This window comes from Diorhabda carinulata, chromosome 2, assembly GCF_026250575.1.
Source record: "Diorhabda carinulata isolate Delta chromosome 2, icDioCari1.1, whole genome shotgun sequence".
NCBI classification, from domain to species: Eukaryota; Metazoa; Arthropoda; class Insecta; order Coleoptera; family Chrysomelidae; genus Diorhabda; species Diorhabda carinulata.
Window position 1 is genome coordinate 20,938,624 of NC_079461.1, and position 25,464 is coordinate 20,964,087.

The 25,464-nt window shown below is 39.4% G+C and overlaps 4 protein-coding genes across 4 annotated transcripts; 3 read left to right on the top strand and 1 right to left on the bottom strand.

The window, feature by feature from the left end:
- The first annotated feature begins 147 nt into the window (after positions 1 to 147).
- On the top strand, positions 148 to 10,880 carry LOC130903875 (mucin-2-like). The gene is made up of 9 exons (XM_057816236.1): positions 148 to 492; positions 1,093 to 3,492; positions 3,706 to 3,927; positions 4,102 to 5,346; positions 6,151 to 7,578; positions 7,804 to 8,241; positions 8,302 to 9,147; positions 10,306 to 10,715; positions 10,871 to 10,880. The coding sequence occupies exons 1-9, from the start codon at positions 148 to 150 to the stop codon at positions 10,878 to 10,880; spliced, it is 7,344 nt and encodes a 2,447-aa protein (XP_057672219.1).
- A 13-nt stretch (positions 10,881 to 10,893) lies between these two features.
- On the top strand, positions 10,894 to 13,323 carry LOC130903876 (mucin-4-like). The gene is made up of 5 exons (XM_057816237.1): positions 10,894 to 11,307; positions 11,380 to 11,970; positions 12,037 to 12,774; positions 12,841 to 13,119; positions 13,192 to 13,323. Exons 1-5 carry the CDS (start codon positions 10,894 to 10,896, stop codon positions 13,321 to 13,323), a joined length of 2,154 nt encoding a protein of 717 aa, XP_057672220.1.
- A 149-nt stretch (positions 13,324 to 13,472) lies between these two features.
- LOC130904204 (golgin subfamily A member 4-like) lies at positions 13,473 to 20,957 on the top strand. Its single transcript, XM_057816832.1, has 9 exons — positions 13,473 to 13,834; positions 13,994 to 16,156; positions 16,236 to 16,532; positions 16,862 to 16,987; positions 17,048 to 17,358; positions 17,414 to 17,582; positions 19,376 to 19,507; positions 19,566 to 19,711; positions 20,621 to 20,957. Exons 1-9 carry the CDS (start codon positions 13,474 to 13,476, stop codon positions 20,879 to 20,881), a joined length of 3,966 nt encoding a protein of 1,321 aa, XP_057672815.1. The 5' UTR covers position 13,473; the 3' UTR covers positions 20,882 to 20,957.
- Positions 20,958 to 22,965: 2,008 nt separating this feature from the next.
- LOC130903957 (eukaryotic initiation factor 4A-III) lies at positions 22,966 to 25,459 on the bottom strand. Its single transcript, XM_057816417.1, has 5 exons — positions 25,104 to 25,459; positions 24,716 to 25,051; positions 24,438 to 24,660; positions 23,471 to 23,713; positions 22,966 to 23,410 (listed from the first exon to the last, which is right to left on the bottom strand). Exons 1-5 carry the CDS (start codon positions 25,243 to 25,245, stop codon positions 23,146 to 23,148), a joined length of 1,209 nt encoding a protein of 402 aa, XP_057672400.1. The 5' UTR covers positions 25,246 to 25,459; the 3' UTR covers positions 22,966 to 23,145.
- Between the last annotated feature and the right edge of the window lie 5 nt (positions 25,460 to 25,464).

Consider the following 25,464-nt stretch of genomic DNA (forward strand, 5'->3'; position numbering starts at 1 on the left):
ACAGAGGTGTCTGAAACGTTCTCTGAGATGACAGAATCCGAAGAAGAAACGGAGATAGTAGCAGCTGCTACTCGAAAACATAAGATCGAAACTCCGGAAGCCACAGAGGTGTCTGAGACGACAGAATCCGAGGCAGAAACGGAGTTAATGGCAGCCTCTACTAAAGAACATAAAATCGAAACTCCAGAAGCCACAGAGGTGTCTAAGACGTTCTCTGAGACGACAGAATTCGAAGCAGAAACGGAGATAGTATCAGCTGCTACTCGAAAACATAAGATCGAAACTCCGGGAGCCACAGAGGTGTCTGAGACGTTCTCTGAGACGACTGAATCCGAACCAGAAACGGGGATAGTGGCAGCATCTACTCGAAAACATAAGATCGAAACTCCGGAAGCCACAGAGGTGTCTGAGACGACAGAATCCGAAGCAGAAACGGAGTTAGTGGCAGCCTCTACTAGAGAACATAAGATCGAAACTCCAGAAGCCACAGAGGTGTCTGAGACGTTCTCTGAGACGACAGAATTCGAAGCAGAAACGGAGATAGTAGCAGCTGCTACTCAAAAACATAAGATCGAAACTCCGGGAGCCACAGAGGTGTCTGAGACGTTCTCTGAGACGACAGAATCCGAAAAAGAAACGGAGATAGTAGCAGCCTCTACTAGAGAGCATAAGATCGAAACTTCAGAAGCCACAGAGGTGTCTGAAATGTTCTCTGAGACGATTGAATCCGAAGTAGAAACGGAGATAGTAGAAGCTGCTACTCGAAAACATAAGATCGAAACTCCGGGAGCCACAGAGGTGTCTGAGACGTTCTCTCAGACGACAGAATCCGAACAAGAAACAGAGATAGTGGCAGCATCTACTCGAGAACATAAGATTGAAATTCCGGAAGCCACAGAGGTGTCTGAGACGACAGAATCCGAGGCAGAAACGGAGTTAATGGCAGCCTCTACTAAAGAACATAAAATCGAAACTCCAGAAGCCACAGAGGTGCCTGAGACGTTCTCTGAGACGACAGAATTCGAAGCAGAAACGGAGATAGTACCAGCTGCTACTCGAAAACATAAGATCGAAACTCCGGGAGCCACAGAGGTGTCTGAGACGTTCTCTGAGACGACAGAATCCGAAGAAGAAACGGAGATAGTGGCAGCCTCTACTAGAGAACATAAGATCGAATCTCCAGAAGCCACAGAGGTGTCTGAGACGTTCTCTGCGACGACAGAATCCGAAGAAGGAACGGAGATAGTGGCAGCCTCTACTAGAGAACATAATATCGAAACTCCAGAAACCACAGAGGTGTCTGAGACGTTCTCTGAGACGACAGAATCCAAACAAGAAACAGAAATAGTGGCAGCATCTACTCGAAAACATAAGATCGAAATTGCGGAAGCCACAGAGGTGTCTGAGACGACAGAATCCGAAGCAGAAACGGAGTTAATGGCAGCCTCTACTGAAGAGCATAAAATTGAAACTCCAGAAGCCACAGAGGTGTCTGAGACGTTCTCTGCGACGACAGAATCCGAAGAAGAAACGGAGATAGTGGCAGCCTCTACTAGAGAACATAAGATCAAATCTCCAGAAACCACAGAGGAGTCTGAGACGTTCTCTGAGACGACAGAATCCGAACAAGAAACGGAGATAGTGGCAGCCTCTACTAAAGAACATAAAATCGAAACTCCGGAAGCCACAGAGGTGTCTGAGACGACAGAATCCGAAGCAGAAACGGAGTTAGTGGCAGCCTCTACTAGAGAACATAAGATCGAAACTCCAGAAGCCACAGAGGTGTCTGAGACGTTCTCTGAGACGACAGAATCCGAAGAAAAAACGGAGATAGTGGCAGCCTCTACTAGAGAACATAAGATCGAAACTCCAGAAGCCACAGAGGTGTCTGAGACGTTCCCTGAGACGACAGAATCCGAACAAGAAACAGAGATAGTGGCAGCATCTACTCGAAAACATAAGATCGAAACTCCGGAAGCCACAGAGGTGCCTGAGACGTTCTCTGAGATGACAGAATCCGAACAAGAAACGGAGATAGTGGCGGCCTCTACTAGAGAACATAAGATCGGATCTCCAGAAACCACAGAGGTGTCTGAGTCGTTCTCTGAGACGACAGAATCCGAACAAGAAACAGAGATAGTGGCAGCATCTACTCGAAAACATAAGATCGAAACTCCGGAAGCCACAGAGGTGCCTGAGACGTTCTCTGAGATGACAGAATCCGAACAAGAAACGGAGATAGTGGCGGCCTCTACTAGAGAACATAAGATCGGATCTCCAGAAACCACAGAGGTGTCTGAGTCGTTCTCTGAGACGACAGAATCCGAACAAGAAACAGAGATAGTGGCAGCATCTACTCGAAAACATAAGATCGAAACTCCGGAAGCCACAAAGGTGCCTGAGACGTTCTCTGAGATGACAGAATCCGAACAAAAAACGGAGATAGTGGCAGCCTCTACTAGAGAACATAAGATCGAAACTTCAGAAGCCACAGAGGTGTCTGAAATGTTCTCTGAGACGATTGAATCCGAAGTAGAAACGGAGATAGTAGAAGCTGCTACTCGAAAACATAAGATCGAAACTCAGGGAGCCACAGAGGTGTCTGAGACGTTCTCTGAGACGACAGAATCCGAAGTAGAAACGGAGATAGTGGCAGCATCTACTCGAAAACATAAGATCGAAACTCCGGGAGCCACAGAGGTGTCTGAGACGTTCTCTGAGACGACAGAATCCGAACCTGAAACCGTGATAGTGGCAGCATCTACTCAAAAACATAAGATCGAAACTCCGGAAGCCACAGAGGTGTCTGAGACGACAGAATCCGAGGCAGAAACGGAGTTAATGGCAGCCTCTACTAGAGAACATAAGATCGAAACTTCAGAAGCCACAGAGGTGTCTGAAATGTTCTCTGAGACGATTGAATTCGAAGTAGAAACGGAGATAGTAGAAGCTGCTACTCGAAAACATAAGATCGAAACTCCGGGAGCCACAGAGGTGTCTGAGACGTTCTCTGAGACGACAGAATCCGAACAAGAAACAGAGATAGTGGCAGCATCTACTCGAGAACATAAGATTGAAATTCCGGAAGCCACAGAGGTGTCTGAGATGACAAAATCCGAGGCAGAAACGGAGTTAATGGCAGCCTCTACTAAAGAACATAAAATCGAAACTCCAGAAGCCACAGAGGTGTCTGAGACGTTCTCTGAGACGACAGAATTCGAAGCAGAAACGGAGATAGTACCAGCTGCTACTCGAAAACATAAGATCGAAACTCCGGGAGCCACAGAGGTGTCTGAGACGTTCTCTGTGACGACAGAATCCGAAGAAGAAACGGAGATAGTGGCAGCCTCTACTAGAGAACATAAGATCGAATCTCCAGAAGCCACAGAGGTGTCTGAGACGTTCTCTGCGACGACAGAATCCGAAGAAGGAACGGAGATAGTGGCAGCCTCTACTAGAGAACATAATATCGAAACTACAGAAACCACAGAGGTGTCTGAGACGTTCTCTGAGACGACAGAATCCAAACAAGAAACAGAAATAGTGGCAGCATCTACTCGAAAACATAAGATCGAAATTGCGGAAGCCACAGAGGTGTCTGAGACGACAGAATTCGAAGCAGAAACGGAGATAGTACCAGCTGCTACTCGAAAACATAAGATCGAAACTCCAGAAACCACAGAGGTGTCTGAGACGTTCTCTGAGACGACAGAATCCGAAGGAGAAACGGAGATAGTAGCAGCTGCTAGTCGAAAACATGAGATAGAAACTCCAGAAGCCACAGAGGTGTCTGCGACGTTCTCTGAGACGACAGAATCCGAAGAAGAAACGGAGATAGTGGCAGCCTCTACTAAAGAACATAAAATCGAAACTCCGGAAGCCACAGAGGTGTCTGAGACGACAGAATTCGAAGCAGAAACGGAGATAGTACCAGCTGCTACTCGAAAACATAAGATCGAAACTCCAGAAACCACAGAGGTGTCTGAGACGTTCTCTGAGACGACAGAATCCGAAGGAGAAACGGAGATAGTAGCAGCTGCTAGTCGAAAACATAAGATCGAAACTCCAGAAGCCACAGAGGTGTCTGCGACGTTCTCTGAGACGACAGAATCCGAACAAGAAACAGAGATAGTGGCAGCATCTACTCGAGAACATAAGATTGAAATTCCGGAAGCCACAGAGGTGTCTGAGACGACAGAATCCAAGGCAGAAACGGAGTTAATGGCAGCCTCTACTAGAGAACATAAGATCGAAACTTCAGAAGCCACAGAGGTGTCTGAAATGTTCTCTGAGACGATTGAATTCGAAGTAGAAACGGAGATAGTAGAAGCTGCTACTCGAAAACATAAGATCGAAACTCCGGGAGCCACAAAGGTGTCTGAGACGTTCTCTGAGACGACAGAATCCGAACCTGAAACCGTGATAGTGGCAGCATCTACTCGAAAACATAAGATCGAAACTCCGGAAGCCACAGAGGTGTCTGAGACGACAGAATCCGAAGCAGAAACGGAGTTAGTGGCAGCCTCTACTAGAGAACATAAGATCGAAACTCCAGAAGCCACAGAGGTGTCTGAGACCTTCTCTGAGACGACAGAATTCGAAGCAGAAACGGAGATAGTAGCAGCTGCTACTCGAAAACATAAGATCGAAACTCCGGGAGCCACAGAGGTGTCTGAGACGACAGAATCCGAAGCAGAAACGGAGTTAGTGGCAGCCTCTACTAGAGAACATAAGATCGAAACTCCAGAAGCCACAGAGGTGTCTGAGACGTTCTCTGAGACGACAGAATTCGAAGCAGAAACGGAGATAGTAGCAGCTGCTACTCGAAAACATAAGATCGAAACTCCGGGAGCCACAGAGGTGTCTGAGACGTTCTCTGAGACGACAGAATCCGAACAAGAAACAGAGATAGTGGCAGCATCTACTCGAGAACATAAGATTGAAATTCCGGAAGCCACAGAGGTGTCTGAGACGACAGAATCCGAGGCAGAAACGGAGTTAATGGCAGCCTCTACTAGAGAACATAAGATCGAAACTTCAGAAGCCACAGAGGTGTCTGAAATGTTCTCTGAGACGACAGAATTCGAAGCAGAAACGGAGATAGTACCAGCTGCTACTCGAAAACATAAGATCGAAACTCCGGGAGCCACAGAGGTGTCTGAGACGTTCTCTGAGACGACAGAATCCGAACAAGAAACAGAGATAGTGGCAGCATCTACTCGAGAACATAAGATTGAAATTCCGGAAGCCACAGAGGTGTCTGAGATGACAGAATCCGAGGCAGAAACGGAGTTAATGGCAGCCTCTACTAAAGAACATAAAATCGAAACTCCAGAAGCCACAGAGGTGTCTGAGACGTTCTCTGCGACGACAGAATCCGAAGAAGAATCGGAGATAGTAGCAGCTGCTACTCGAAAACATAAGATCGAAACTCCGGGAGCCACAGAGGTGTCTGAGACGTTCTCTGTGACGACAGAATCCGAAGAAGAAACGGAGATAGTGGCAGCCTCAACTAGAGAACATAAGATCGAATCTCCAGAAGCCACAGAGGTGTCTGAGACGTTCTCTGCGACGACAGAATCCGAAGAAGGAACGGAGATAGTGGCAGCCTCTACTAGAGAACATAATATCGAAACTCCAGAAACCACAGAGGTGTCTGAGACGTTCTTTGAGACGACAGAATCCAAACAAGAAACAGAAATAGTGGCAGCATCTACTCGAAAATATAAGATGGAAATTGCGGAAGCCACAGAGGTGTCTGAGACGACAGAATCCGAAGCAGAAACGGAGTTAATGGCAGCCTCTACTAAAGAACATAAAATCGAAACTCCAGAAGCCACAGAGGTGTCTGAGACGTTCTCTGCGACGACAGAATCCGAAGAAGAAACGGAGATAGTGGCAGCCTCTACTAGAGAACATAAGATCGAAACTCCAGAAGCCACAAAAGTGTCTGAGACGTTTTCTGAGATGACAGAATCCGAAGAAGCAACTGAGATAGTGACAGCGGCTACTCGAAAACATGAGATCGAAACTCTAGAAGCCACAGAGGTGTCTGCGACGTTCTCTGAGACAACAGAATCCGAACAAGAAACGGAGTTAGTGGCAGCCTCTACTAGAGAACATACTATCGAAACTCCAGAAGCCACAGAGGTGTCTGAGACGTTCTCTGAGACGACAGAATTCGAAGCAGAAACGGAGATAGTGGCAGCCTCTACTAGAGAACATAAGATCGAAACTCCAGAAGCCACAGAGGTGTCTGAGACGTTCTCTGAGACGACAGAATCCGAAGAAGAAACGGAGATAGTGGCAGCCTCTACTAGAGAACATAAGATCGAAACTCCAGAAGCCACAGAGGTGTCTGAGACGTTCTCTGAGACGACAGAACCCGAAGAAGAAACGGAGTTAGTGGCAGCCTCTACTAGAGGACGTAAGATCGAAACTCCAGAAGCCACAAAAGTGTCTGAGACGTTTTCTGAGATGACAGAATCCGAAGAAGAAACTGAGATAGTGACAGCGGCTACTCGAGAACATAAGATCGAATATCCAGAAGCCACAGAGTTGTCTGAGACGTTCTCTGAGACGACAGAATCCGAAGAAGAAACGGAGATAGTAGCAGCTGCTAGTCGAAAACATGAGATCGAAACTCCAGAAGCCACAGAGGTGTCTGCGACGTTCTCTGAGACGACAGAATCCGAAGAAGAAACGGAGATAGTGGCAGCCTCTACTAAAGAACATAAAATCGAAACTCCGGAAGCCACAGAGGTGTCTGGAACGTTCTCTGAGACGACAGAATCCGAACAAGAAACGGAGATAGTGGCAGCATCTACTCGAAAACATAAGATCGAAACTCCGGAAGCCACAGAGGTGCCTGAGACGTTCTCTGAGATGACAGAATCCGAACAAGAAACGGAGATAGTGGCAGCCTCTACTAGAGAACATAAAATCGAAACTTCAGAAGCCACAGAGGTGTCTGAGACGTTCTCTGAGACGACAGAATCCGAAGAAGAAACGGAGATAGTGGCAGCCTCTACTAGAGAACATAAGATCGAAACTCCAGAAGCCACAGAGGTGTCTGAGACGTTCTCTGAGACGACAGAACCCGAAGAAGAAACGGAGTTAGTGGCAGCCTCTACTAGAGGACGTAAGATCGAAACTCCAGAAGCCACAAAAGTGTCTGAGACGTTTTCTGAGATGACAGAATCCGAAGAAGAAACTGAGATAGTGACAGCGGCTACTCGAGAACATAAGATCGAATATCCAGAAGCCACAGAGTTGTCTGAGACGTTCTCTGAGACGACAGAATCCGAAGAAGAAACGGAGATAGTAGCAGCTGCTAGTCGAAAACATGAGATCGAAACTCCAGAAGCCACAGAGGTGTCTGCGACGTTCTCTGAGACGACAGAATCCGAAGAAGAAACGGAGATAGTGGCAGCCTCTACTAAAGAACATAAAATCGAAACTCCGGAAGCCACAGAGGTGCCTGAGACGTTCTCTGAGATGACAGAATCCGAACAAGAAACGGAGATAGTGGCAGCCTCTACTAGAGAACATAAAATCGAAACTTCAGATGCCACAGAGGTGTCTGAGACGTTCTCTGAGACGACAGAATCCGAACAAAAAACGGAGATAGTGGCAGCATCTACTCGAAAACATAAGATCGAAACTCCGGAAGCCACAGAGGTGTCTGAGACGTTCTCTGAGACGACAGAATCCGAACAAAAAACGGAGATAGTGGCAGCATCTACTCGAAAACATAAGATCGAAACTCCGGAAGCCACAGAGGTGCCTGAGACGTTCTCTGAGATGACAGAATCCGAACAAGAAACGGAGATAGTGGCGGCCTCTACTAGAGAACATAAGATCGGATCTCCAGAAACCACAGAGTTGTCTGAGTCGTTCTCTGAGACGACAGAATCCGAACAAGAAACAGAGATAGTGGCAGCATCTACTCGAAAACATAAGATCGAAACTCCGGAAGCCACAAAGGTGCCTGAGACGTTCTCTGAGATGACAGAATCCGAACAAGAAACGGAGATAGTGGCAGCCTCTACTAGAGAACATAAAATCGAAACTTCAGAAGCCACAGAGGTGTCTGAAATGTTCTCTGAGACGATTGAATCCGAAGTAGAAACGGAGATAGTAGAAGCTGCTACTCGAAAACATAAGATCGAAACTCAGGGAGCCACAGAGGTGTCTGAGACGTTCTCTGAGACGACAGAATCCGAACCTGAAACCGAGATAGTGGCAGCATCTACTCGAAAACATAAGATCGAAACTCCGGAAGCCACAGAGGTGTCTGAGACGACAGAATCCGAAGCAGAAACGGAGTTAGTGGTAGCCTCTACTAGAGAACATAAGATTAAAACTCCAGAAGCCACAGAGGTGTCTGAGACGTTCTCTGAGACGACAGAATTCGAAGCAGAAACGGAGATAGTGACAGCGGCTACTCGAAAACATAAGATCGGATATCCAGAAGCCACAGAGTTGTCTGAGACGTTCTCTGAGATGACAGAATCCGAAGAAGAAACGAAGATAGTAGAAGCTGCTACTCGAAAATATAATATCGAAACTCCGGAAGCCACAGAGGTGTCTGAAACGTTCTCTGAGATGACAGAATCCGAAGAAGAAACGGAGATAGTTGCAGCTGCTACTCGAAAACATAAGATCGAAACTCCGGAAGCCACAGAGGTGCCAGAGACGTTCTCTGAGATGACAAAATCCGAACAAGAAACGGAGATAGTGGCGGCCTCTACTAGAGAACATAAGATCGGATCTCCAGAAACCACAGAGGTGTCTGAGTCGTTCTCTGAGATGACAGAATCCGAAAAAGAAACGGAGATAGTGGCAGCCTCTACTAGAGAACATAAGATCGAAACTTCAGAAGCCACAGAGGTGTCTGAAATGTTCTCTGAGACGATTGAATCCGAAGTAGAAACGGAGATAGTAGAAGCTGCTACTCGAAAACATAAGATCGAAACTCAGGGAGCCACAGAGGTGTCTGAGACGTTCTCTGAGACGACAGAATCCGAAGAAGAAACGGAGATAGTGGCAGCCTCTACTAGAGAACATAATATCGAAACTCCAGAAGCCACAGAGGTGTCTGAGACGTTCTCTGAGACGACAGAATTCGAAGCAGAAACGGAGATAGTAGCAGCTGCTACTCGAAAACATAAGATCGAAACTCCGGGAGCCACAGAGGTGTCTGAGACGTTCTCTGAGACGACAGAATCCGAACCTGAAACCGAGATAGTGGCAGCATCTACTCGAAAACATAAGATCGAAACTCCGGAAGCCACAGAGGTGTCAGAGACGACAGAATCCGAAGCAGAAACGGAGTTAGTGGTAGCCTCTACTAGAGAACATAAGATCGAAACTCCTGAAGCCACAGAGGTGTCTGAGACGTTCTCTGAGACGACAGAATTCGAAGCAGAAACGGAGATAGTAGCAGCTGCTACTCGAAAATATAAGATCGAAACTCCGGGAGCCACAGAGGTGTCTGAGACGTTCTCTGAGACGACAGAATCCGAAGAAGAAACGGAGATAGTGGCAGCCTCTACTAGAGAACATAAGATCGAAACTCCAGAAGCCACAGAGGTTTCTGAGACGTTCTCTGAGACGACAGAATCCGAAGCAGAAACGGAGATAGTGACAGCGGCTACTCGAAAACATGAGATCGGATATCCAGAAGCCACAGAGTTTTCTGAGACGTTCTCTGAGATGACAGAATCCGAAGAAGAAACGAAGATAGTAGAAGCTGCTACTCGAAAATATAATATCGAAACTCCGGAAGCCACAGAGGTGTCTGAAACGTTCTCTGAGATGACAGAATCCGAAGAAGAAACGGAGATAGTAGCAGCTGCTACTCGAAAACATAAGATCGAAACTCCGGAAGCCACAGAGGTGTCTGAGACGACAGAATCCGAAGCAGAAACGGAGTTAGTGGCAGCCTCTACTAGAGAACATAAGATCGAAACTCCAGAAGCGACAGAGGTGTCTGAGACGTTCTCTGAGACGACAGAATCCGAAGAAGAAACGGAGATAGTGGCAGCCTCTACTAGAGAACATAAAATCGAAACTCCGGAAGCCACAGAGGTGTCTGAGACGACAGAATCCGAAGCAGAAACGGAGTTAATGGCAGCCTCTACTAGAGAACATAAGATCGAAACTCCAGAAGCCACAGAGGTGTCTGAGACGTTCTCTGAGACGACAGAATTCGAAGCAGAAACGGAGATAGTAGCAGCTGCTACTCGAAAACATAAGATCGAAACTCCGGGAGCCACAGAGGTGTCTGAGACGTTCTCTGAGACGACAGAATCCGAAGAAGAAACGGAGATAGTGGCAGCCTCTACTAGAGAACATAATATCGAAACTCCAGAAGCCACAGAGGTGTCTGAGACGTTCTCTGAGACGATAGAATCCGAAGAAGAAACGGAGATAGTGGCAGCCTCTACTAGAGGACATAAAATCGAAACTCCGGAAGCCACAGAGGTGTCTGAGATGACAGAATCCGAAGAAGAAACGGAGATAGTAGCAGCTGCTACTCGAAAACATAAGATCGATACTCCGGAAGCCACAGAGGTGCCAGAGACGTTCTCTGAGATGACAGAATCCGAAGAAGAAACGGAGATAGTGGCAGCCTCAACTAGAGAACATAAGATCGGATCTCCAGAAACCACAGAGGTGTCTGAGACGACAGAATCCGAAGCAGAAACGGAGTTAGTGGCAGCCTCTACTAGAGAACATAAGATCGAAACTCCAGAAGCCACAGAGGTGTCTGAGACGTTCTCTGAGACGACAGAATCCGAACAAGAAACAGAGATAGTGGCAGCATCTACTCGAAAACATAAGATCGAAACTCCGGAAGCCACAGAGGTGCCTGAGACGTTCTCTGAGATGACAGAATCCGAACAAGAAATGGAGATAGTGGCAGCCTCTACTAGAGAACATAAGATCGGATCTCCAGAAACCACAGAGGTGTCTGAAACGACAGAATCCGAAGCAGAAACAGAGTTAGTGGCAGCCTCTACTAGAGAACATAATATCGAAACTCCAGAAGTCACAGAGGTGTCTGAAACGTTCTCTGAGACGACAGAATCCGAAAAAGAAACGGAGATAGTGGCAGCCACTACTAGAGAACATAATATCGAAACTCCAGAAGCCACAGAGGTGTCTGAGACGACAGAATCCGAAGCAGAAACGGAGATAGTAGCAGCTGCTACTCGAAAACATAAGATCGAAACTCCGGAAGCCACAGAGGTGCCAGAGACGTTCTCTGAGATGACAGAATCCGAAGAAGAAACGGAGATAGTAGCAGCTGCTACTCGAAAACATAAGATCGAAACTCCGGAAGCCACAGAGGTGTATGAGACGTTCTCTGAGACGACAGAATCCGAAGAAGAAACGGAGATAGTGGCAGCCTCTACTAGAGAACATAAGATCGGATCTCCAGAAACCACAGAGGTGTCTGAGACGTTCTCTGAGACGACAGAATCCGAACAAGAAACGGAGATAGTGGCAGCCTCTACTAGAGAACATAAAATCGAAACTCCGGAAGCCACAGAGGTGTCTGAGTCGTTCTCTGAGACGACAGAATCCGAAGAAGAAACGGAGATAGTGGCAGCCTCTACTAGAGAACATAAGATCGAATCTCCAGAAGCCACAGAGGTGTCTGAGACGTTCTCTGAGACGACAGAATCCGAACAAGAAACGGAGATAGTGGCAGCCTCTACTAGAGAACATAAAATCGAAACTCCGGAAGCCACAGAGGTGTCTGAGTCGTTCTCTGCGACGACAGAATCCGAAGAAGAAACGGAGATACTGGCAGCCTCTACTAGAGAACATAATAACGAAACTCCGGAAGCCACAGAGGTGTCTGAGACGTTCTCTGCGACGACAGAATCCAAAGAAGAAACGGAGATAGTGGCAGCCTCTACTAGAGAATATAAGATCGAAACTCCAGAAACCACAGAGGTGTCTGAGACGACAGAATCCGAAGAAGAAACGGAGATAGTGGCAGCCTCTACTAGAGAACATAAGATCGAAACTCCAGAAGCCACAGAGATGTCTGAGACGTTCCCTGAGACGACAGGATCCGAAGAAGAAACGGAGATAGTGGCAGCCTCTACTACAGAACATAAGATCGGATCTCCAGAAACCACAGAGGTGTCTGAGACGTTCTCTGAGACGACAGAATCCGAACAAGAAACGGAGATAGTGGCAGCCTCTACTAGAGAACATAAAATCGAAACTCCGGAAGCCACAGAGGTGTCTGAGTCGTTCTCTGCGACGACAGAATCCAAAGAAGAAACGGAGATAGTGGCAGCCTCTACTAGAGAATATAAGATCGAAACTCCAGAAACCACAGAGGTGTCTGAGACGTTCTCTGAGACGACAGAATCCGAACAAGAAACGGAGATAGTGGCAGCCTCTACTAGAGAATATAAGATCGGATCTCCAGGAACCACAGAGGTGTCTGAGACGTTCTCTGAGACGACAGAATCCGAACAAGAAACGGAGATAGTGGCAGCCTCTACTAGAGAACATAAAATCGAAACTCCGGAAGCCACAGAGGTGTCTGAGTCGTTCTCTGCGACGACAGAATCCGAAGAAGAAACGGAGATAGTGGCAGCCTCTACTAGAGAGCATAATAACGAAACTCCGGAAGCCACAGAGGTGTCTGAGACGTTCTCTGCGACGACAGAATCCAAAGAAGAAACGGAGATAGTGGCAGCCTCTACTAGAGAATATAAGATCGAAACTCCAGAAACCACAGAGGTGTCTGAGACGACAGAATCCGAAGAAGAAACGGAGATAGTGGCAGCCTCTACTAGAGAACATAAGATCGAAACTCCAGAAGCCACAGAGATGTCTGAGACGTTCCCTGAGACGACAGGATCCGAAGAAGAAACGGAGATAGTTGCAGCCTCTACTACAGAACATAAGATCGGATCTCCAGAAACCACAGAGGTGTATGAGACGTTCTCTGAGACGACAGAATCCGAAGAAGAAACGGAGATAGTGGCAGCCTCTACTAGAGAACATAAGATCGGATCTCCAGAAACCACAGAGGTGTCTGAGACGTTCTCTGAGACGACAGAATCCGAAGAAGAAACGGAGATAGTGGCAGCATCTACTCGAAAACATAAGATCGAAACTCCAGAAGCCACAGAGGTGCCTGAGACGTTCTCTGAGATGACAGAATCCGAACAAGAAACGGAGATAGTGGCAGCCTCTACTAGAGAACATAAGATCGAAACTCCAGAAGCCACAGAAGCAACTGAAACTGGAGAAATCTTTTTCATTAGTTTTTCAACTACAGGTTAGTATATAGAGTAGTTTTCATGAAAGTAATCTGTCATTTAGTCCCCCTTTTAAATCCAATCAGTTGCATACAAAAATACTTGCAAACTTATCTTAAATTACCGATACAACTGTCAACCTTGCCAGTATTTTATGTCACTATTCCCAAATGTTATGAGTACCAAACATAAAAAATCACGCAACACAGAAGAAGATTCTTTGAAATGTGAAGAATGCAATAAGCAAAACGAACCCAATGATGATAAATCTTCGATCATAACAGAATCCACAAAACCCAAATCATCTGATGTAAAAAAGACCGCAACTAAAAAATCCAAACAGCACAAAGGCTCCGATCTTTCCAGAGTTACAGAAAAAGTTTTTTGTGAAGAATGTGAAGGAGATACTGAAAAAACTATTAAGAAGAGTTCTGAATTGTTTATAGAAGATTCTGAAGAAAATGGATCGTTTCATGGCAAAGTGGGAGGTAAAAAGTCATCTTTTCGAACAAAAATCGAAGAAACTACAGAAGAAGGTAAAGACGGAAATTAGAATTCATCTTACCGCAAAACAGTGTCCAAGAAGAAAAAACAATTTAAAAATTACAAGCCTTATATTAAATCCATATGCTAATTATAATTTTTTTCAAATTATTTTAAGAGACAAATCATTCTAATTAATTATCTATTCACAGAAAAGAATGTATCAGAGGAAAAGCAAACAGAAGAAGAGAAAGTTACACCTTCGAAAGAGGAAACTGTTCAAAAAGAGGAAGCATCATCTGCTTTGTCCTCTTCTGCAACATCGATTTCTCATACTACAGGAAGCGAAGCTGAAACTACAGAAAATGAAGAAAAAGAAGAAACTGAGACAGTCAAATCACCGGAGACATTAGAAAATACTGAAATATCCGAAAGAACAGAAGAGTTTACAGCAGCTACTACTAGAAAACATAAATCCAGATCACCAGTAACTGTTAAAGCCACTGAAGAGTCTTCAGGAACATTAGAAACTGAAGAAGAATCAGAAACTGCAATGGTCTCTACTGAAGAACATAAAACCAAACCATCAGCGATTGTAGAAACCACCGAAATATCTGAGACGTTCCCCGAAACAACAGAAATAGAAGAAGAATCAGAAACTGCAATGGCCTCTACTGAAGAACATAAAACCAAACCATCAGCGATTGTAGAAACCACCGAAATATCCGAGACGTTCCCCGAAACAACAGAAATAGAAGAAGAATCAGAAACTGCAATGGTCTCTACTGAAGAACATAAAACCAAACCATCAGCGATTGTAGAAACCACCGAAATATCTGAGACGCTCCCCGAAACAACAGAAATAGAAGAAGAATCAGAAACTGCAATGGCCTCTACTGAAGAACATAAAACCAAACCATCAGCGATTGTAGAAACCACCGAAATATCTGAGACGCTCCCCGAAACAACAGGAATAGAAGAAGAATCAGAAACTGCAATGGCCTCTACTGAAGAACATAAAACCAAACCATCAGCGATTGTAGAAACCACCGAAATATCTGAGACGTTCCCCGAAACAACAGAATTAGAAGAAGAATCAGAAACTGCAATGGCCTCTACTGAAGAACATAAAACCAAACCATCAGCGATTGTAGAAACCACCGAAATATCTGAGACGTTCCCCGAAACAACAGGAATAGAAGAAGAATCAGAAACTGCAATGGCCTCGAGTGAAGAGTACGAAACTTCAACAACTACTGAAGAAACTAAAACAAAAAAAATATTACCGGAGACCACAAAGAAGCTGAAGCATACAGAACTATCTGAAATAGTTCATGAAACATTTCAAACTACGAAAAAACATACTATAATAGAAGATAAAGCTAGAACTAGAACTACAGCAACTGAAGAGATCGCCACCAATACAATGAAAACTGGAAGCTCTAGAGAATTTCTCACAGGAATGGAAACATCCAAAACCGAAGAAGAAATAGCAGTTACTGAAGAATACAAAACTCATAAACCAGAAAGTAAAAAAACTAAAGCAACTGAAGTGGAAAGCACAGAAGTTTTTACGGCAGCAAAGGAAATAACCGCTGCAGAAGTAACCATAACAGAAGAAATATCTACAGAAAAAATCCCCAAGACAAAAACTAAACTTGTTGAAAATGAACAAAAGATTACCAAGGAGCATACAACTCACTCTACAGTAAAAAGTTTGACTGTTACCAAGCAAATCGAACAGTCAATTGAGAAAATAGTAACAACTTCAACCGAAGAAAGAGGGGAAGAAGGAAAAGAAACTACAATAAAAGAAGAAGAAGAAGCTAAATTTGAGACTGCTAGTTCAGTATTAGAAGAAAACCAAACAGAAGAAATGATTAATTTGTCTACACAAGTTGTTGTTGGATCTCAAAAAACTTATAAACATGGTGGAATGGTTGTTGCAACTGAGCCCTTTCTAATGACCCTTTCTGAAACCGAATCATCTACTACACACGCTACTGAAATTATATCCGAAGAAAGTATTCCGGATGAAGTAACGGCATCAGAAGAAAATATTGTTTTATTAACGGCAGTTGAAGAAACGAACCATACGGAAAAATCAGTTGTAGAAGAATCAACTATCAGATCAACTCCATTCGTACCAATACCCACACCAGAAGCTGAAGAAACCACGAAAATAATGGTCATAATAGTGAATAATTCGGGAAAGAAGATGAAAAAAATGAACGAATCCGTTTTGGAGAAACTAGTTAATAAAAAAATGCAAGAAATTAATTTGGAATATGTCGATATGTACGATTTATTGAAGGAACATAAAACAACCAATAAATCTGAAAATACGGACCTGGTTTATAAAGAAACTGTAATAGGTAATAATACACACGACATACAGCGCCATCTACTCAAATTTTCTACAAATTTCAACTGATAAATTTATATCATTTTCAGGTGACGGAAAAAAATGCAAAGCAAGCGAATTCAATGCAAATGTACATTGTCCTTGTGACGTAGATAATTATTTACATTCTTTGGAAGGCGATTTGGCTGAAAATATGGATATAACAAATTTAAATTGTTCGAAAATGATAAGCTTCCACGACGGTTTTCTTATTACAAACAAAACTCAACCGTTAAAAAGGAAGAAAAGAAGTTTGTTGTATTTGAAAAGTTTGGGAAGGTCATCTAATGTCATCGAGAGTAATAATGTTGATGAAGTGTTAGATAAAGATTATGATATTAATACAGGTACCTGTTTTTACAATGAATTTTTCATACTGACAAACATTGTTTTTAATAGTTTTTCATATATTCCGGAATATCATAAATATTAATGCGAATTATAAACGCATGTAAACAAAAATAGAAAGAAAATACGGAAAATCCTAATAATAAATAGTAGCGTCATGTATTATTAGGTAGAAATAGTTTGTGAGACATAGATAAACTATGAACTAAATAGAGTCACATTCTTTAAAATATTTATTTAAACCATAGAATTCTATGATTTAAAATATGAGATGTTTTGGAGAAAGTAGACAGAGCCGGACTCAAAAATTCAAATATATTATTTGTAGGAACTGATGTATTAGTGTATCCCAATCGGAAAGCAAAAATTTATTGCGGAAGCGTCGCTGATAAACTTATCGAAACGGATGGAGTAACTTTTAAATGGGAATTTATTAAAGACGGCCAAGATTCACGTAAGATTATTATTTATTATTTAGCGAAATAAAATATAAATTTAATGTTTGTAATTTTAGCTGATATTCTTCCGATTTCCGACAATCCTCTGGTTATTCAGAACGCGGATACTAAAACAGCGGGAAATTATAGTTGTACACGAACAAATAAAGAAGGAGATGAAGATAATTATACGCATGAGCTCGAATTAATAACATTCCCTATATATAAAATTAAATTGGAAGTTTTCTACTGGGTCAACGATAGTTGCTCTTTAGCTGACGGCGATATTTTATTCGCGTATCTACCGAAAATGGCGGGTCCGTTACTGTGTGGTAGTACCGGTAAATTGTGTAAGGTCGACGTACTACGACCCGTTTGTATAACTGATGTAAGTTTTCTAATATACGAAAAATTTGTAGTTCTCATTAAAATTTATATTTTAGGACGATGACACTTTCTACAATGTCACTTTGACAGTAACTATGAACGATATTTATGACATTTACCCGATGATAAGTGACGAAAAATGTAACATCAATTGTAGATTCAAGACGTACGCTAATCTGATATATTTGGTTGACAAAAATGCCCGAATCGTCAAAAATATTCCAGGTAAAAAGATTTTAACCAACAAGTTTTGTTTATATATTGAAATTCATGCCAAAGCTTGTTTTTGATTGGAAAAAAATAATCCCTGAAAGAATTTTTAGCGACAAAGCTTCCTTTGCCCCCAGTCCCCCTCCAAAATTATAACAATATTACTGAATATCTACAAAAATATTGATTTTAGAGGAAAAAGTTTCAAACAAAAAATTAAGCTCGTAAAAAGCTTTACAAAAAAGATTCTATACACTTTTTATGTAAACCCATTGTTTTAGTTGTTATGATCCAAAGCTATTTTTTCGAAGGTTACAAGGGGGTGGTCGTTCACTTACATACTTGGTGGAGATGTTTGGTTAGATAGTTTGATTTCTGTCGAGATATTTTGAATCATAACAGCCAAAAGAATAGATTTACGTCGAAAATGTATATAACTTATTTTGTAAAGCTTTTTATTAGCTTCATTTTGTGTTTGAAACTTTTTTCTCTAAAATCGATCTTATCGGAGATATGTAGTAAAATTGTAATAATTTTAAATTGGGGTGAATAAAAAACTTTTTTTTGAAACTTTATGCCAAATTTAAAAATATTTCTTAAAATGTCTGTTTTGTTTCGAAAATTGATTGAGCAGAACCGATCTTACAGACTTTTTTTAATTACAAAGTTCCCACTCTCCCCCAACTCTCAATTACGACCAAATAAATAAAAAAACGTAGAATTTTTCAAAAACTCCTTTGAATAAGATAAATTTCATAAAATATATATTTTATAACTTTCGGTTCGCAATTACTCCCCCTAGCCATGATATTATACGTCTAGAAATAATTTCACGCTTCTCTCAAAGCATATTTGGTAATAAATAAAATTTTCTTCTTTAACTGTACTATAAACGATTTCTGACATTATTTCAGTGCCACCTATTCATCAGGGACTAAACTAAAAATATGTTCATTTATATTTTTATTTCATGAATATTCGTTATATAAATTACAACGTCATAGAAAACTCCGTTTGATTTCCATTATTGCCCAACGAATATTATGTATTTGAAAAATATGGTCTGAATATACCTTATTAAATATTTAACTTGGCAACGCTGTTACTATCGCTAAAGGCAACCGTTTAAGATATAGTTGCGCCATCTTGTGAAACTACGCATTTCTATATTATGTCTGCGGTTCGAATGAGTCAAATTAGAAACATCGGTGAATAATCTATAGTAGTGGAAAATACTATTAAAAAAGAAAACAATATAAATATTGAAAATTTTATGTCGTTCTTTTCATATATTACTTGAGTTTATACCTGGTGGACACTCAATTTATACTTATATTATATATAATAAATAACTAGATTATCTATCGTGTCCCGGACTGGCCTATTCTGCTTAGTTAAAATTGAATTAAAAATTAATAGATGCAATCACAGAATTGATTGTTAACTGTCAAATGTCCAAAATATATTATTGTAAAAATAACTGAATGTAACTTTAAAACCCCGTATAGTATCGATGGTTTTTATTACCCGTGTAAATTTTTTTGTTGTGTTTGCAGATATCGATCAATAATATATAGAGTTTAGAGTTTAGTTTAGTTTCCAGTTGAAGCGGAAATTCTATATATCTTCATATTACGTTATTCGAAATATTTTTATATTTGCAATTTTTTCCTCTTAATTTGTGAAATTGAAAAATTTTTATATAACCCTAGTTTAGAATAATAATCAAACACCCGTTATAATAAGATGACAATAACGTTTTGTAACATTTATCAACTTGGAGATAATAATTATTTTTTTATTTTAAGTTTTATCAAGGCTAGAACATAATTTAGACTTTCTGTCAAATGTGACATTAACTGATAAAAATAGGCCACCGAAAATCATTACGACTTGCCGCGGAGGTTATGGAATCGAAAGATACAAACAAAGAATTTGCGGTAATCTCAAAATAGCGAGATATCTTTGTCTTTTTTTAACTAACAGTATTATTTTCAGTAATTTGTCCAAAACATACGTTTAGTCCTGACGATGAAGCTTTTTGCAAAATGTGTCCGGCGGGACAATATCAGCCACAACCCGGACTACAAAGCTGCATTCCTTGTAAATCTCCAGTCGATGATGCCATGTGTTTGAGAATGTTGGTAAGTGTAAACTAATTTTTTATTTTGATATCATTTAAATAGTTTTTATTAGGTGCTGGTATAATTGCTCAGTAATTCAAGGTCGAATACATCATAATTTCAACATTTCTATATTACTAGTGACATAAATGTGAAATATGAGAGACTAAAATAATCATGTATTTTATTGTTTTATTCGATATAACCAATTTTTTTGGAAAATTTGTTGTTATTTTATTAAATAATTTGATCTTCACTAATTCATTAAAGAAATAATATCCTAGTTTGTAAATATTCCTCGCAAATAACACGCCATGTAGGTTGCATATGTAGTAGAAAGTTTCAATCTAATATATTCAACAATAGCTTTGTTCGTGAGTGTAATTCAGAGTGTATTCTGGAAATTGTCGTTCGCGTTTTGTTCAGTTCTGAATTGTTAGTAACAGTTCTGTGTTGATGAGTTACATCATTGCATTCCTTGGTAGACAAAGACTTTTTTATCATTTGTGTATAAACAATGATTGTTTAGAACACGTTTTCTATTGAAATGAATATTTTTGGGATAAAAAAATTAAAACGAACCACCACTACTAATAATAATTTCAATGTAAATAAAGCGACGTCACAACCAGCCGTCATATTGTCTTGAGTGACAATAATATTGTGTTATTTACATTAAAATTATTATCAGTAGAGGTGTTTTATTTTCATTTTGTAGGCCATTTTAATTAAAAAAAGCAGTCGAAACAAACAATTGTCTATATACAAATGAAGTAAAATGTTTGTTCATTCACCACGACAATATGGCCGACGTTTCAAATCACGTAACACGAAATAATCTCTATGACAGCTTGTTGTGACGTCATTCCGCAGTTACTTATACTAAATAGTGTTTATTTACCTTTTAGAGAATTTCTTATTGTTTTTTAGTACTCGGATACGAAAATATTCAAAATATACGTCGGCACGGCTTTCGGTCTCGTAATTCTTTTCATAGCTGCGATAATTTTTTGGAATAGCAGCGTTTCCAAAAACTCTTCAAAGATAAGATATCCGGAAAATTACTCATATAGATCGAGGTCGAGAAGAAGAATGGTAACCGACGAAGAAAATCCGTTATTAAAACCTCCAACAACAAACGAAAAAATGAGAAGAAGCTCTCCCCCAGCAGTACCACCACCTGATTTTTGATTTTATATTTTTTTGGTTAAGTTTTATTTACACTATATGTATTTCTATAGATTTGATTAATAAACGCTCTATACAATTATTTTAAGTTTGTATTTTAAATATTCATTCTATTAGATAGTCCAAAACAATCAAAAGAGCAATTCATTCTGATATACCTAAATCGAGTTTGGTGGAATATATCGAAATTAAAATTAAAAGATCTATGCTGTTTCTGTTGTTTTGTTTATCTGTGAATCGATAGAACGATTCAAAAGGAACATTTTAATATATTATTATCTCTTGTTTACAACTTTATCAACAGTTTTATTTATTAAAGACTAAAAATTATCGTTTCATAACGTGCAATATCATACTCCGATTACTCACGCGCCCTCTGTTCATTAATCTAAATACTAAAACAGCAGGTCTAGATTTAAGTACTTTGCAATTAACTCGGATTTTGGTGCATGATATCGAAAGGATATTATACTTTTTATTAAAAGAATTGAGATTATAGTTATCACAATAATTTGTCATTTATAATAAACTATTCAAATCATCTGAGGTGTTTGTAATGATAATGATAGGTATATTTAGTTTATCTATGGTTGTACGTCATACTTTTGTTATTAATACAACATGGCGTTAATTCTTGTTGTTGTAAATACATCGGTCAATTTTTAATATGTACTTTGATAGCAACTCAAATAATTGGCAACACTGATGATTTCCTAATATGAATATATACAATGAACTAAAAAGTTCAAACTAATTATTATTCCAACGTAGGGGAAACCCTGAAATAACAGAATAAAAGAGACTTTCTCTTGCATTATTTGACAGAAATTGGTTGGATAGTCAACATAGAGGGGATGGATAACAATCGTTCAGTTGAACTCAAAAAATTCTGTGTTTTGGAAGAGCAGAGGTTACAACGACAGACCTTCTGGATGGATGAGTGAGTACAATTACAAACAAATTTGTAATTATTTTATTGTTTAAAGTCAAGTATTAGTTATGATGCCAATAAATTTCTTTCAGATTTGCTTGCTTCAATGTTATCATTGGCTTATTCTTTTACCAAATCTGATAATGACAACAGGTCTAACCAACTGAATCCTAACAATGGTGTTTACTGGTCATCTCGAGGACAAAGTAAACCGTAAATTTTCTCATTTTCTTTACATGAGTGTGACTTTTTAAACTTATAATGTCTGGTTTCTTTTTAAATAAAGATTTGTGCAACTCAATGTTTTTTTCCATTTTTTCATCTATTTTTTGTATAATTTGATATGATTTTGAATCATTATGATGGTGTATATACAGATTTTTAACAACTTACATGTACTATTTAAACTTCTTTCATTGCTTTATACATTCATGTATTATGAATTAATGTGAAAAGTTTTCTGTGAGAATTATTGTTTAAAGAGTTTGGGCTTTGGGAAATTTTGGACCATTTTAAAAATAAATGAAATTAACAAAAGAAACGAACTTAATTTTGAAAAAAAAGTCAAAATTTTCTGTAAGCATCATTCAATTCTACTTGAAGGGTTGTTAATTTGGTCGTTGGGACGTTTTGGCCATTTTAAAATGTTGTAGGGCCCCAAATTGGCTATGAAAATATCACATAAATTAAATTAACAAAAATAAAGAAATGAATTTTGAAAAAAAGTCAAAATTCTCAGTAGAATGCATTCAATTCTACTTGAAGGTTGTAGGTTTGGTTTTACGGATATTTTGGACACTTTTAAATGGTAGTAGGGCTCCAAATTAGCTATGAAAATATCAAATAAATGAAATTAAGACCTGAATTTTGAAAAAGTCAAAATCTTCAGTACAAATCTTAGGGACATTTTGTACCCTTTTAAAAGATAGTAGGACCCCTATTTGGCTATAAAAACATCACATAAATGAAGTTGAAGGAAATTGACAACTGGATTTTGAAAAAAAAAATGTAAAATTCTCAGTTGAAATTATTAGATTCTACTTGAAGGGTTGTTAGTTGGGTCTTAGAGACATTTTGGACCCTTAATTGGCTATAAAAACATCACATAAATGAAGTAAAAGGAAATTGACAACTGAATTTTGAAAAAAAGTCAAAATAAAGTTGATTAAAATACATTTTGATAAACTAATTTATTTCCATATACTTATTGTTATTTTACAAAATCTTATACATTAAATACATAAACACAAATTTTGAAGCGTCAAAAATGAAAAAATTTCCACCCCAAAAAGTGAAATATCTCCCAATTACATAAACAAGTGAAAAGGGTAAATAATTAAATGAGATCGGCCACATTCATAGGCATCTCGTCTATCTGTGTGGAATAATATTGTTCGATATCCCTTAGAATTCTTATATCATCAGATTTAACGAAATTAATGGCAACACCCTTTCTGCCGAACCTTCCTGATCTACCTATACGATGAATGTACAACTCACGATTATTCGGCAAATCATAGTTTATGACTAAACTGACTTGTTGTACGTCGATCCCTCTCGCCCATACGTCAGTAGTTATCAAAACTCTACTTTGACCAGATCTAAATATGAAAATCAAAATCTAAAATGCTGTTAAAAAATTATTAAATACGCCTGTATACCTGAATTCTTTCATTATGTTGTCTCTTTCTTTCTGAGGCATGTCTCCGTGCATAGAACTAACTGTAAAGTTGTTCTCTCTCATTTTTTCCGTAAGCCAATCAACCTTTCTCTTCGTATTACAGAAAATAACTGCTTGGGTGATGGTTAGAGTATCATAGAGATCACACAAGGTATCGAATTTCCATTCCTCCCTTTCCACGGCTACGAAAAACTGCTTGATTCCTTCCAAAGTCAATTCATCACTACAAATGTTTGGAAAATAAATTGGAAGTTATTGAATTTTGAATAAAAAGTCAGATGTTTATGAGGAAAATTATAATACACTTGAGAAATAGATAATGGATTTTGGGTACTTTGATTAAAAGTAATAATTGCACTGGACTTTAAATTTTCCATAAGTTAATGTTTCATATCCGGTTGAAAGGGCAGAAGGACAATGTTATTGTAAATGTTGCTGTAAAGGTATAGTACCAATTTAAAATTAAATTTAGTTTATTGAAAATGGGGAAAAATCAGAAAACAGAAAGAAAGTAGTAAAAAATAAGAAAATAGTGTATTTACTATATGTATCATCAGAAATTTCAACTTATATTAAACAAAAATGAACATAAATCAGAAAAATAATCGAAAAATGAAAGGAAAATAATCAAGAACCAATAAAATATAGAAAATTGTGTTCAGTATATTTATCAACGTTAAATCCAATTTACACTAACAGAAAATGGGTAAAAATCAAAAAAATGATCAAAAAACAAAAAGAAAGTAGCAAAAATGAGAAAAATATAGGAAATAGTATGTTCAGTAAACTTAAACTGTTTTTCATGGATATAAATCTAAAAAAAAAAACAAAAAAGGTGCCCCCCACTCATAAATTTGATGAATATTAACCTACCCTCATCATGCTAGTTCAGAAAATACATAAATTATATGCAAAAATCGTAAACAATGAAACAAAATGATGCTTACCGCTTTACTAGAATCCGAATAGGATCTGTCATGAATTTTGAAGTAATTTCCAAAATTTCGTGAGGCAAAGTTGCCGAAATGAGTACCACTTGTGTCGACGGGGGTAAAAATCTATAAACATCGTAAATTTGTTCCTTAAAACCCTTATTTAACATCTCATCTGCTTCGTCTAGAACTAACATCTTAACAGATCTTGTTCTTAAAGCTCTCCGTCTGATCATATCTGTAAAATTAATAAAATAATAATATTGTACCATTAATATATAATTCAAACTCACCATATACTCTACCGGGTGTTCCACTTACAACATGCTGACCGTAATCAAGTTTTCTGATATCTTCACCAAGATTTGTTCCTCCGATACAAGCATGGCATTGTACATTCATAAAATCTCCTAAAGCTAGAATAACTTTTTGGATTTGTACTGCTAATTCCCTAGTAGGCGATAAACACAAGACTTGCGTTTCTCTCATTGTTAAATCCAAAGCTTGTAAAATTGAAATAGAAAATGTAGCAGTTTTACCGGTACCAGATTGTGCTTGAGCTATAACATCTCTACCTTTCATAATAGGTTTTATAGCCCTTTGTTGGATTGCGGATGGTTTTTCAAAACCTAAACGAGGTTAGTGATTGTAAATAAGTTTGACCTACATTCTTAAACTTACCATATGCGAAGATGCCACGAAGTAGCTCTTCCTTTAAGTTCATATTCTTGAATTTATCGATAACTTCAACATCTTCGCTAGTTTCGAATTCGACGTTGGACAAATCTTCGAAAACTGATGCGCCTCTTTTAGCAACAGCCATTTTCACTAATATTTTTTACGTTCTTATGTCGAATATATTTAAAAAGTCACTTTTCAATGTTATCTAAATTGGCATAAAAACTCTTTATTTTATATAAAATACTTTTAACAAGTATAATCCAACATGAACGAATAATATACTATGTATTATTTCGTACCACTAAACCAAAATATGAAATGTCTGCTAACTACGTCTTGTCAACTGTCATACTACCAACGT